The 13,966-nt window shown below is 34.1% G+C and overlaps 1 protein-coding gene and 1 long non-coding RNA gene across 3 annotated transcripts in view; one reads left to right on the top strand and one right to left on the bottom strand.

The window, feature by feature from the left end:
* Positions 1-13,966, top strand: part of LOC111050254 (oocyte zinc finger protein XlCOF6.1-like) — a 153,281-nt gene that overhangs the window by 51,871 nt on the left and 87,444 nt on the right. The window contains exon 7 of one of the 2 annotated variants that reach the window (XM_039428210.1): positions 227-2,444. The exons of the other annotated variant lie outside the window; for it this stretch is intronic. Coding sequence (XP_039284144.1) covers positions 227-296 — 70 coding nt within the window. The 3' untranslated portion in view covers positions 297-2,444. Of the gene's footprint in view, positions 1-226; positions 2,445-13,966 lie in introns of those variants that run through there. 2 annotated transcript variants of the gene reach the window in all.
* On the bottom strand, positions 10,912-12,925 carry LOC120351346. Its single transcript, XR_005571334.1, has 2 exons — positions 11,684-12,925; positions 10,912-11,178 (listed from the first exon to the last, which is right to left on the bottom strand). It is a non-coding gene; the product is annotated as an uncharacterized LOC120351346 (long non-coding RNA).

Here is a 13,966-nt window from a genome sequence, read left to right as displayed (position 1 = left end):
AGACATATCAGAACACATACAGGAGAAACACCTTTCAGCTGCGAGTATTGTGACTATAAATGTGCTCATTCAAGTGATTTGAAGAAACATATCAGAACACATACAGGAGAAACACCTTTCAGCTGCAAGTTTTGTGACTATAAATGTGTTAGGTCAAGTGATTTGAAGAAACATATCAGAACACATACAGGAGAAACACCTTCAGCTGCGAGTATTGTGACTATAAATGTGCTCAATCTGGTAATTTGAAGAAACATATAAGAACACATCATGAAGGAGAAACAAGTACTAGCTGAAAATTTGTGACTTTATGTGTACTCATTCAAATTAATTTTACTGTGATTCTTAGGGTGGTCATTAATAACAGGACAAGTGTGTTGAACATGTGTGTACACTCATGTCGCCATTCATTGTTGTGTCATCACAGCTAAAGGCTTCAAACAACATTCTTTGAGGTTCTGAGTATTGGCCCACACCTTGGCTCTATTCAAATTGCCAGGGTCACCCTGGGCTGTCGTCTTGGGAGGGGCAGAGTAGGGGATGCTGCTCACAGTGTGGTGTGTGCCGGCTGGTGGTTGGAGCGGCCTTTTGGGGACGGCTGGGCTCCTCGCGGTGTTCGGTGTCCTCCAGATACACCACGGTTTTCATCTCACAAGACTGAAATTCTCTCCTTTCTGAGAGGTGATAGGCCATGCTTTCGCACTACCTGGAGGGAGGGGAGTCGCTAGGAGTGGTGGGAGAGTAGTGGCAGTCATCACTGTCCTTCTAGTGCATGGCAACAGGTCTAAACTTATCAGAAATGGTCCAGGTGTCTTCCGGACATCAAACGAGTCTTTGTGGCTGATTCCGGTTTGCCTCCGGATCAATTGGTGTTCGGTTTGTCCTCTTAGGGACCCCTACGGGTGTCAACAGGTCACCTAACCTGTTTTTTAATTGATTAATTATTCAAACCTAAATAGTGCAGCAAAGAAAAAACAACATAAATTTGGAGATTAAAAAACCTAACCGCAACAAATTTTGCTAGAAGCCTTTCACTGTGATAACACAACAATCTATGCCAATGTGTATCATGCCTGTCTTACCGTTAGTGGCCTGCCTTATGAAATCAACCTTGCACTTTCCATTACCTACTCACCAGCATTACCTTCTCACATGGTCATCATCCACAATAAAATTATCAAGTCATTCAATAAATAGTATCATGTTGATATTTTGCCTCATCATCAACTCAACGTCATGCAGCTTGATCTTCTGCTTCTCCCTCAATAGCTCTCCTATAGTGAGGTCCACGTTATAATGGCAGTATTTGATTAACATTGGTTCTGCTTCCCCTGTGTATCATACCTCAAAGCAAAAGCGATATCCTTTTCTAGCTCTGCAACATTGCCAGATAATTTTCTAACAATGTAGAAATATAATCAATTAACACAATATTCAATCTCAATAATTATGAAAATTCAGGATTTAATCTTTGGAAAACATAATTTCCAGAGGAATAAAATATAATTGATCACTCTAAACAAGAATTTCCTGTTAATATTACATCAGATATACCGGTATTAGCTATCCTCCATAGGAGACAGTGACAAGGCAGAGAATTGTCAACGCTGTTCCACTATCTTTCTCCACTGCCATCATAACATGAACCTCACTATAGTCAGCTTCAACCTGGTTCCACTATCCTTGCCTAGGTCTAGGAACACTCATGGAGCTCACACTTTCAGTAGATTTCTGAGTATGATAGTGTCATTGGTGAAACCCTGCTTCTTGCTATAAAGATGAATTCTCTCAATTCAGAAAAATTAGTCTTGATTAACTGGGTAATGTGTAGGTATTTAAGAATGTAAGTCTTCAACATTTTTTAATCAATCATTTATAATTTATTGGCATGGGTTATTTATACAAATACATGACATTGATGTTCGGTACATTCAAAATATTACAAAAACTTTAATAAACATGGGGATTGAAAAAATTCACAGATCAAAATAAATGGCTACAGAAATAAATATGAAAACTAACTGCAATAACACAATGATATGTCATTGTTAAAATGCTAGCCCACTTTATCACTAGCCAGTATTTAACTCTTTTATCAAATGGATTCAGAATTTGGGTATTTCTTATATCATGGAAGCAGATATTTGAAAACTTTTTGACTAATAATATTGGGTTCCTTTCATGAAACTATGGTGCTGCTTCAGTTTAACAACATTCCTGAATATTCTATTGTATTGACGAATATCTGCACTCATTGTCCAATCACTTTGCAACTGAATTATTATTAAGTTCCATATTATATTATGTTAGGTAGTATTATAATTATAAGTTACATGTTTTTATAGTATCATATTATTAATGATTGCAACATGAAATATAACAATTTCAAAATGTATTGTATAGGTACTCTTGTTAATTAAAAGGAACAACTTCCATTTTTCAATCATTGAATTATTCTTTTAATACTATCAATAACTTATCACAACCCAAAAGTAAAGATTGCCAGGTGATTCAGATTTCGGAAACCGGGGACTTTCAAAATTCATTTTTCTTTGAAGACCTACATGAGTAGGTGACTAGGTGGGCTCACTCTAACATAATATAATTCTCTTTTGGCCCACACCTTGGCTCTATTCAAATTGCCAGGGTCACCCTGGGCTGTCGTCTTGGGAGGGGCAGAGTAGGGGATGCTGCTCACAGTGTGGTGTGTGCCGGCCGGTGGTTGGATCAGCAGTGTGAGCGGTCTCTTGGGCTGGGCTCACCGCGGTGTTCGGTGTCCTCCAGATACACCACGGTTGTCATCTCACAAGACTGAAATTCTCTCCTTTCTGAGAGGTGATAGGCCATGCTTTTGCACTACCTGGAGGGAAGGGACTAGCTAGGAATGGTGGGAGAGTAGTGGCAGTCATCACTGTCCTTGTAGTGCATGGCAACAGGTCTAAACTTATCAGAAATGGTCCAGGTGTCTTCCGGACCTCAAATGAGCCTTTGTGGCTGATTCCGGTTTGCCTCCGGATCAATTGGTGTTCGGTTCGTCCTCTTAGGGACCCCTACGGGTGGCAACAGGTCACCTAACCTGTTTTTTAATAAATTAATTATTCAAACCTAAATAGTGCAGCAAAGAAAAAACAACATAAATTTGGAGATTAAAAAACCTAACCGCAACAAATTTTGCTAGAAGCCTTTCACTGTGATAACACAACAATCTATGCCAATGTGTATCATGCATGTCTTACCGTTAGTGGCCAGCCTTATGAAATCAACCTTGCACTTTCCATTACCTACTCACAAGCATTACCTGCTCACATGGTCATCATCCACAATAAAATTATCAAGTCATTCAATAAATAGTATCATGTTGATATTTTGCCTCATCATCAACTCAACGTCATGCAGCTTGATCGTCTGCTTCTCCCTCAATAGCTCTCCTATAGTGAGGTCCACGTTATAATGGCAGTATTTGATTAACATTGGTTCTGCTTCCCCTGTGTATCATACCTCAAAGCAAAAGCGATATCCTTTTCTAGCTCTGCAACATTGCCAGATAATTTTCTAACAATGTAGAAATATAATCAATTAACACAATATTCAATCTCAATAATTATGAAAATTCAGGATTTAATCTTTGGAAAACATAATTTCCAGAGGAATAAAATATAATTGATCACTCTAAACAAGAATTTCCTGTTAATATTACATCAGATATACCGGTATTAGCTATCCTCCATAGGAGACAGTGACAAGGCAGAGAATTGGCAACGCTGTTCTACTATCTTTCTCCACTGCCATCATAACATGAACCTCACTATAGTCAGCTTCAACCTGGTTCCACTATCCTTGCCTAGGTCTAGGAACACTCATGGAGCTCACACTTTCAGTAGATTTCTGAGTATGATAGTGTCATTGGTGAAACCCTGCTTCTTGCTATAAAGATGAATTCTCTCAATTCAGAAAAATTAGTCTTGATTAACTGGGTAATGTGTAGGTATTTAAGAATGTAAGTCTTCAACATTTTCCAATCAATCATTTATAATTTATTGGCATGGGTAATTTAAACAAATACATGACATTGATGTTCGGTACATTCAAAATATTACAAAAACTTTAATAAACATGAGGATTGAAAAACTCACATAAATTACACAGATCAAAATAAATGGCTACAAGAATAAATATGAAAACTAACTGCTATATCACAAAGATATGTCATTGTTCAAATGCTAGCCCACTTTATCACTAGCCAGTATTTAACTCTTTTATCAAATGGATTCAGAATTTGGGTATTTCTTATATCATGGAAGCAGATATTTGAAAACTTTTTGACTAATAATATTGGGTTCCTTTCATGAAACTATGGTGCTGCTTCAGTTTAACAACATTCCTGAATATTCTTTGTATTGACGAATATCTGCACTCATTGTCCAATCACTTTGCAACTGAATTATTATTAAGTTCCATATTATATTATGTTAGGTAGTATTATAATTATAAGTTACATGTTTTTATAGTATCATATTATTAATGATTGCAACATGAAATATAACAATTTCAAAATGTATTGTATAGGTACTCTTGTTAATTAAAAGGAACAACTTCCATTTTTCAATCATTGAATTAGTCTATTAATTCTATCAATAACTTATCACAACCCAAAAGTAAAGATTGCCAGGTGATTCAGATTTCGGAAGCCGGGGACTTTCAAAATTCATTTTTCTTTGAAGACCTAAATGAGTAGGTGACTAGGTGGGCTCACTCTAACATAATATAATTCTCTTTTGTGATGCGTGACATGCTCCCCAATAGGGGATAGCAGTGACTCAGCAGTAATGGTAAACCAGAATCACCTCTTCTCTATCTAGCACTCTGCTGAGCCTCAACATAGCTTTGAATTCAATTCCTTTGAAAAGATTCAACATGAGATGATCAAGTCAGTCTCTGATCCAGAGCAACCCCCTACAGATTGGTAGCACCAGATGGTAGCAGCTCATTGATTTGAACTTCACATTCCAATGGATTACCTGGCAATCGGTCAATTGAGAATTCAATGAAAAGCCATATCGATTTTTGTTTGTATGATATTTTGCTGTCCTTATGAATTATATAAGATTAAATGGAACTTGAAAAATATTATTTGTTCAATCTAAATGGAAATTGATCCAATAGAATTGATAAGGACGGCAAAATATGGAACAAACAAAAATCGATGTGTGTGTGCAGGGCTTAACAGTGATCTCCAACTCATTAATTGAATGTGTTTTATGGTTTTTTCTTCAACTTATAATCTTGTCCATATGCCTGGGTGGTTGCGATATTTGATTTATACATCATGTAGTACGGTACAAACAGGGATTTGATATTACTAAAATTACTGAGCCTCGTTCCAAGGTCAATTGTTTGTTTTAGGATAGGTTTTGAATGGCAACTGTTCAATTTGTGTAAGCTGAGAAAAGATGTGACATCACACTGCCTATAATATTATTAGCTAAGATGAGAATTCATAGATATGGTTGGGGTTAGTAAAGGTTGTAATGCAATTAGACTTTTTTATTAATTGTTTTACTAGCCCAATGTAAAAACAGTCAAATCAGGCATTACTTTTGGAACATATATTACATCCACTGTTCCATCAGATCTTTTTGAAAAAAATCTTGAAGAATAAACAACCGTACCTTTTATATAATTTAGCAATAAGTCATTAGCATTTTCTAATTCGAATTATTCCTTCCAAAAAAACTGGAAAAATTTATTAACTTTAATGATATTGTTTTATTTATATTAATAAAAGTAGTTTATTTAAAAATGTAGCAAGTTTATTCATTGAAGAAATTTATTCTCTTTACAATAATGTACCATAATCACTTTACATGATTATAGGTATAATGTTTTTGAACATACAGCACTCTCATATAAATAATACAGCAAATATTATTTATGAATAAGAGTTAACGAACTATATGGTAAATAGTGGTATATTCCATATGGTATATAGTTCGTAAATTCTCATTCATAAATTATATTTGCTGTATTATATAATATGAGAGTGCTGTTTGTTCAAAAACATTACAGTACATAAACATGAAATGTCTTATGTATTATTAAAATGGTGGCACCATCTCTGAGTGAAATTGGTAAATTGTATGTATGTAATGCATGTATTCATGGCTACTTTTTTTAAATAACATCATAGTACCCTTTTTTCGAAAACTTTTAATATAAGATAACAAGTTAAAACACAAATTTAAATAACTAGTTTAGAATTAGACTATCATGCTTATTTGAAATTTATTTTTAAAAAACTTTTAGTTGAACGTTTATTTAAAATTTATTTTGAAAAACTGAAGATGATTTGTTACATTGAAAATAGGCAATAGTGAGGTCCACGTTATAATGGCAGTGGATAAAGACAGAAGAACAGCGGTGCCTATGCTCTGCCTTAATTAATTATATTTCTAAATGTTCAAAAACAGAGATGGCATCGTTGCGGAGACAAAAAATGATAGTACTACCTGCTTTGTCAAATGATAGACAAGGAAAGCAACATCGAATACTGTCATTATAACGTTGACCTCACTATAGGAGAACAGCGTTGCTGATTCTCTGCCTTGCCAGATTATATTTCTACATTGTTAAATAACGATCTGGTAGCGTTGTGGAGCTTTACTTTTACTTACTTACTTTACTTCTTATGTCTTCTCCGCAGTCTGCTTGACTGGGGAATCGTCTTTTTCGCCCCATCGTGGGGGTGTCGGTGTTCACTTTTATTTAAGGTGTGAGCTAGAAAAGTATAGTGCTATCTTCTTTTTCGAATGATAGACGAGGGGTGAACCACCATAGCCTCGACAAACTATAGCATCGACACGACATAGCCTCGACAAACCATAGCACCGACACGACATAGCCTCGACAAACCATAGCATCGACAAGAAAAATAAAGTTAGGCCTGCCACCACAGCCTCGACAAACCATAGCACCGACACGACATAGCATCGACAAGTCACGTGACACATCTATGGAAGTATGGCCAACCTACCAATTAACATGCAAATTTATTATTATTTAATAATATTATTATAGTTATTGATATTATTATTATTATTTAATAATATTATTTGAATTTATTTATTTATATTCATCATGCAATGTAATTATATAACATGAAAATACGTTAAGAATGTACTGCACATACTTTTGTTCTTCTCTCGGAGTGAATCCCCTTATAGTGAGATCCACGTTATAATGGCAGTGAAGAAAGATATTATGAAAAAACGTTGCCAAGTCTCTCGATTTTGCCAATGAGTGTACACAGCTGTTACTGTGTATTCATCCCATTAAATTTGATCTAGTAATAATTATCATTTCTTGATAGAAAAATCAAATTAATCAAGAAATATATTTTTCATAATTTGATTCAATAATTAATTTGCTTTCATAATTGATATTAGATTTTTATTTTTTTTACAAACCTGAAATAGCGGCTAATTTAAAAAGCTGTGATGCAACAATCTAAATTTGAAAACAACAGAAATTAAGTCATTTGGTGGGTATTCTATTCCAATTTCTTTTAAAAATACTTGAAAAATATATATCTTATTCAAAATAAGTAATTTTAATGAAAATAACTCTGAAATAACCTTTTAATATTATTTTATACCGGTACGAGTAGATCTAACGTGTAGGCTAAATGAAGAGTGGATCAAGCTTAGCATGGCTAGTCATTTCAGGTATTTTAATTTGTGTTTCTCATACGATAATGTCTAAAAATTATTTAAGTTCAAGTGATTTTAATGAAATCTTATTTTACTCACGCAAGTGCCACTTCCACTTCCTTGGAAAGAAATCCACTTCTTGGCACAAATTACATTGAGGAGATGTCCTTACTCAATATTTAACTCGAATTTTTCTTCTAAATTGTATGAGGAGAAGCAGAGGATGTTGATTCGGTACCGTACGTATGGAAAGTGTAATGTTGAATTACGGTATGGTAAGGTATCTTTTATGTTAGTTGTAAAATAACACCTTTTTTATGAAAACAACTTTTTTCATATAAAATACAATACCTAACAACTATAGTTTGTTAGGAATGTTGGATCCATTATCAAGTTTTTCTTGAACATTTCTTAAGAGAAACTTGATAATGGATTCAACATATTTCGAAATTAGTTATTGTATTTTATATGATCAAGTTTAAAAAAAGGGTAGCCTACTTTAAAATTTTTTTTAACTAACAAATCAAGTAGCTCTGATAAAATAGGCTACTTAATTAGAAAATGTATGTCATTTTTTGCCATTACACTTCTTTCACTCCCCATGTTAATGACTTTTTATAGCAGGAGGAAAATATTTGTATGATTGTGAAAAAAGACAGTAGGCCTATTAATTTATAACAACATAAATTTCACATTCCTTGCCCTACTGAGGCTACTAAAATTTGCATAAGCATTTCTAAAGGAGGGATGAATAAGGTATTTCCTGTCACCACTGTGCCATGTGTTACCATACGAATAAGAACTGGCATTTGTAATATTTAAAGGAAATGAGAAGAAAGAGGAATTGGTTTTGGTGGGTGTGATTGATGACAACTCTAGGAGAGGAAAGGTAAACACTTTATTTTACTTTACGTTCACTGTTAAACAATAGGCTATATAATATTATGCTAATAATCACGCGGACAGAATTTATTTACTAACTTTAATTATTATTGAAACTAGAAAAAACTCGCTATGGATGTTAATTAATATTGGATTGAGCTTAAAATTCCTATTATCTAAACTCCTACACCGTATGGACCCCGGTTTGCACCCAGCACATTTTTAAAGATTTTTTCTTGCTATTTGTCTTTTATGAACGCAGCGTTTCTAATAAAGAAAAAATGGAGGCTTTTCCCTGGATCGCTGACCTGGCTTTTCAACTGGCTCGCAAACTCTATTAGCAACTTGATAAGGTACATGGATTTAATCATAGACTAAGTTAGATCTGTGATTAAATAATGTCAACTTATTCAATAATAATAAGATTTCTGAAAGTGAATCCATATCACTAATATTGTTTTCACTTAAATCAATCGAATGTTACTGGTGGTATAAAAGTTCAGGAGATACATATGTAACAATAGTTTAATATCTTGTTGTCTCACTTGTCAAGTGCCTGATTAACATATTCATTTCAAAATTGTGATAATTATTGGTGATTGGGACTTATATTAGGATGACACAACAATGACGCGTACACGTCGGACATGCATCATCCAACATCATGGGAATACATGCCGTGCAAAGGCGCTAAGTAGGCAATGTGCATCACACGTTCATAGAAAATAACACAGGTCGGTAAAATGTTTCATGTCACAATAATAGAAAATCCTTCAAATCCATGCTACGATATTTTGGATCTTAACTATATTTCCTGAAAACTTACCAATCTTCAAGCGTTTGATTTCAAAATTAATAGTCAGGTATAGAGGTGGGTTCAACTGAAATACCAAATTTGCAAGGCGCCAAGTAGGCAATGTGCCTCACAATAAATTTTCAAGTTTATTCGGATTTTTGGACATTCTCAATTATTTAATTTTTATTTCAATCTTATTCTATTATGTTAATATATCAACTATTTCAAAATACGAAAGTTATTTTCTTGGTATGGTGATGTATTGTATGATCTCGATTGAATAAAATTCTTACTGTATTGTCCTACATTTATAATCAAGACATATAAAAGGTAAACTAAAACTTGTATACTTACCCTTTCCCAATTATTAAAATCCATATCTTGCGAAGGACAAACTAAAAGGTTAAAATGAAAGTTTAATCAATGATTTTGTGGAAGTACCATTCAATAATAAATTTCATTCTTATCATCATACAACCCTGTCAATAAGAGAATAAGATGAAATTAGGAGCAGGATAATTCAAATAATATTTAGAAATAATGGTATCATTTTTTCGTATTAATACGGAATTATGAGAATAATGTAGTTAGTTATTATAATCGAATGGTTTTATAGGTGGGGATCCCTGACGGAAGTTCCATCTTGCATAAATAGGTATTTAATTTACGTCGTCAATGAGCCTCACGACTATCAGTCGGGACCGACGATTCAATGATTGTCACCCATCTGATAACATAATCATCTATCTCTACAAGAATGATCTAAAAAATAATTCAGGAGCGAAAGATGTTCGAGCTGGAAGTCTAGTGTTACATTTGCAAATAATTGTCAATGGATATTACAGCAGTATAAGGGAAATAACGGATGCGGCAGTGAATTTTTAAGAATAGTTCATTATGAAGAATATTCGGTCTTAGTGAGATCATTGTTACCCTGAAAGATGCATGTCCGTTTTCGTATTTATTGACAGTGTGCTATGACATTTTCTCCGGTTCTCATTCAGACATTTACCATTAATTTCATAATTTTATTATGATGAGAGCTACACTTTGTACAACGAGAACAATTTCCTCTCATGGAGGGAAAACCATTTGGCATGGTTTCGAACACCGTTGAGAACATTCAATGCGGTATAATGCGACGAATAATAATAGTAATTTATATTTGATGGTGTACAATCTACCACTTATAAAGGTGCGTACAGTAATGCGCCATGAACAAGCGCATTTCACTTTTAATCAACTGATGCTATTCCTATATCTGTATTTGTACAGAAACAGTAAGATACATACATAATAAGCATAAACTGATAGGACGGCACGCATCGGACGATTAGATTTGAAGCATTGTTTTCAATTGTAGTGCGCATGCCTATACGATGCAGATAAGTATGCGTACTCCAATTGAAAACAATGCATCAAAGTCTGTACTCACCTTTAGAAACAAAATCGACATCGAGCGTACAGCCTAACGGACACAGTTAAAATTATTATAAAAGCTCAAGACAGGGTATTTAGTAAATAGAGTTTTTAATAACAATTTTATGCAATCTATTACACATTATGAGAATTATAATGAAATTATATAAAACAATTTCAGAGTATAAAATGTGACAAACTCTTTACATAAACAGACAACATTACTTTTCAAGTGTTAATTTCGTTTGTTCAAATACACTTATTATTATTATGTTTATTGATAAAACACTTCATAAGTGTATAAAAAATATTGGATTGCTCTATGTAAAACAAATAATATGGTGAGGTATCAGTGGAGTTGGCACGTTCATCAGTCTGAAAAAGAGAATGAAAAATTAATAGAGAATAAATAAATGAATTTATTTCTTCCTTGAATTAACATATTAAAATATTAAATTTACATTTTAAATTTACATATTATAAGTACAGATGAATATTAATCACGTCTTCAGTTGTCCGATCAGTGATTAAGTGAAATATGTTTGAGAACGTAAAATATGCATGAAAATAACATAATAATTATAGAGGAAAGAATTGGCTTATACATGTACATAATGGAAAATACACGTTTGACACATGAACTAACGGAAGAACTGATCAACTTGCAATCAAACATACAGATTATGAATTTACCGAGGTTTGATAATAGGCTTATTTTCATTATTTCAATCAAGCACTTTAAATGTAATAATTAAAACAAATTTATCAACAAAAGTCCATCCAAACAGAGCTTTCTCCAAGAGAATCTTTAGCGTAATTGGTAGTACACGCGACTCATGAATCAAACATATGTTGCGGGTTCGAGACCAATCAAACTCACTTTTTTCCTTTGTTGAGAATTTTCAACTCTGATAAAGATTATCCAACGGAATCTAGAGAAAGCAGCGGTGAGACCAAGTGTCCTTCTGATGAACCTATGTGAAAGATACAAGTATTTTTCTCAAATATTCCGGACCAGTACCCTCCACAATTATTTTGTAGGTTTCACATAGTATTGAGTACTTTAGTCTTTGTCGTAATTTCAGCATATCAAGTTCTCTGATGAGGTGTTACGTAATTATAAATTATGTGGTTATATCATTGCATAACTTTAGTCAACAGAGCATCCTCTAATGTGAGGAGACTCCCTCTCTTGGCGGCTGATAAACTCCAAGGACGAAAACGGACTCAGCGCCCACTCTCACATCAAGTAGAAGCTAGAAGGAATTCGGGAGAATGAGAGTGCACCGGCTTCAGAGACATTACCACTCAGGGCCGGAAAAGAGTATCTTACATAGATAATCATTCCCCCGCCACCTTTACTAATGGTCGTTCCTAAGAGTAAATATTCAACAAGAATACCGTAAGCTTACGATTGTAAACTGGGTTTGAGTCAAGACTCGCTTAATACTACAATATCCAGAGGAGCTGAGGATATCATTGAGTTAAAATGCGCCGGCATAGATTGAATGTTTGTATGACATATATTTTCAAGGAGTTGTTGATCATTGAAGAATGCATCAACGACATACAGTCAAACATTTAGAGAGATAAAAGTAGCCTGGATAAATTTAAAACAGATTGTTACATTCTTTCAAGAACTACTACATTACTTTGAAATGATAAGAAATAAGAATAGATATGAAAGATAAGATTATAGCGTAGAAATCAACACGGACTCCTGCTGAACTAAAATGTGAAATCAACATAGATTTTTATTACTATTTGGGTTTTATTAAATTTCAGTTATTATATAAGTGTATTGCTATTTTTTAATGTTATCCTAATCATCCTGCAAAGAAAAAGTTGCCAACAGCAACGGAGATCTGCGAGGTGAACCTGTGCTACAATCAAATAAAAGATTCAACTACAATGACACAAGCTTATATTCTATCATACCTAACTTCTCTTCAATTTTCCCGCTTTCTGTTTACCCTCACATTAAATGATTTTCTGGTTGGCCGAGCGAAGTGAGGTCTAAGATTCAAGTCGACGGTTTGGCATTTCTCTTTATGTTTAAATGTTTATATATGTTTATATGTTGCGCATTTACAGCTAAACGTGGTAATAGATTTTCATGAAATTTGACACGTATGTTCCTTTTTAAATTGCGCGTCGACGTATATACAAGGTTTTTGGAAATGTTGCATTTCAAGGATAATATAAAAGGAAAAAGGAGCCTCCTTCATACGCCAATATTACCGTAAGATTACCTATAGATTATTCATCATAAATCAGCTGTCTAGTGGACTATAATACTACCCGTTCAAAAACATCGAACATCTTGAAAAAGTATCTTTCCATCAACGTTAGTAGACAACGTTAGTAGACAGTGTTGTCTACTAGCTTTGTCTTTCCATAAGCTGAGGCCATGATTCTAGTTTAGAGTATAGAACACATTTTTCTTTTTTAATCTGATGATCAAGATTGCAACAAATATTATTGAAAAGAAATTGATTTCTAAAATCATGAAAAGTGAGAAATGAAGTTTGTAGGAAATCTGCATTAAGGTAGTTTATTTTTTAATTTCAACACACCGATTTTTCGCCAACACGACAACACAGAATGTTCACTGATGGGTTGATTGGATTGGCGTATCGACGGCAGCCAGACCTGATAACAGCGCTCACACTCACATTTCGGGACGACACATCACGATACTATAGGACAGGAAGCTCTATGTTTATTTAAGATTTTTTCTAGACATTTTAAATTGATAAATAATTATTTATTAATTTTTAAGGAAACATAACAACAGCTCAATGTACCTTACTGAGCGCGAGGTCTACTGTTTACAGAACTACTAGTATACATTTAACCTTTATCAGAAAAATCCTTACAATCCTCAATCCTTATTATTATTTATTTTTTGCTGAGGGCGAAGCCTACATGAGCTGTTAGCTTGTGCGTGGATAATGAGGCGGATGCTAATAAGAGATGAGTGGAACTACAGTTTTAGGAGGCTTCCGAACCACCAGGAAGCGATTTTCCTACTCATGAATCATATTCAGAGGAGTTGGCTCAAGTGGTCACTCTTCCAAAGGGAGTAGCAGACGCATGATTCTCAACGTATCTAAGCGATGGCTTAATAGCGCAACCACTGAGTCAAACCGCTTCTTAAATT

This window comes from Nilaparvata lugens, chromosome 1 (assembly GCF_014356525.2).
Source record: "Nilaparvata lugens isolate BPH chromosome 1, ASM1435652v1, whole genome shotgun sequence".
Taxonomy (NCBI): Eukaryota; Metazoa; Arthropoda; class Insecta; order Hemiptera; family Delphacidae; genus Nilaparvata; species Nilaparvata lugens.
Note: the sequence above shows the minus strand (reverse complement) of the source record. Positions and strands in the feature narration are given on the sequence as shown.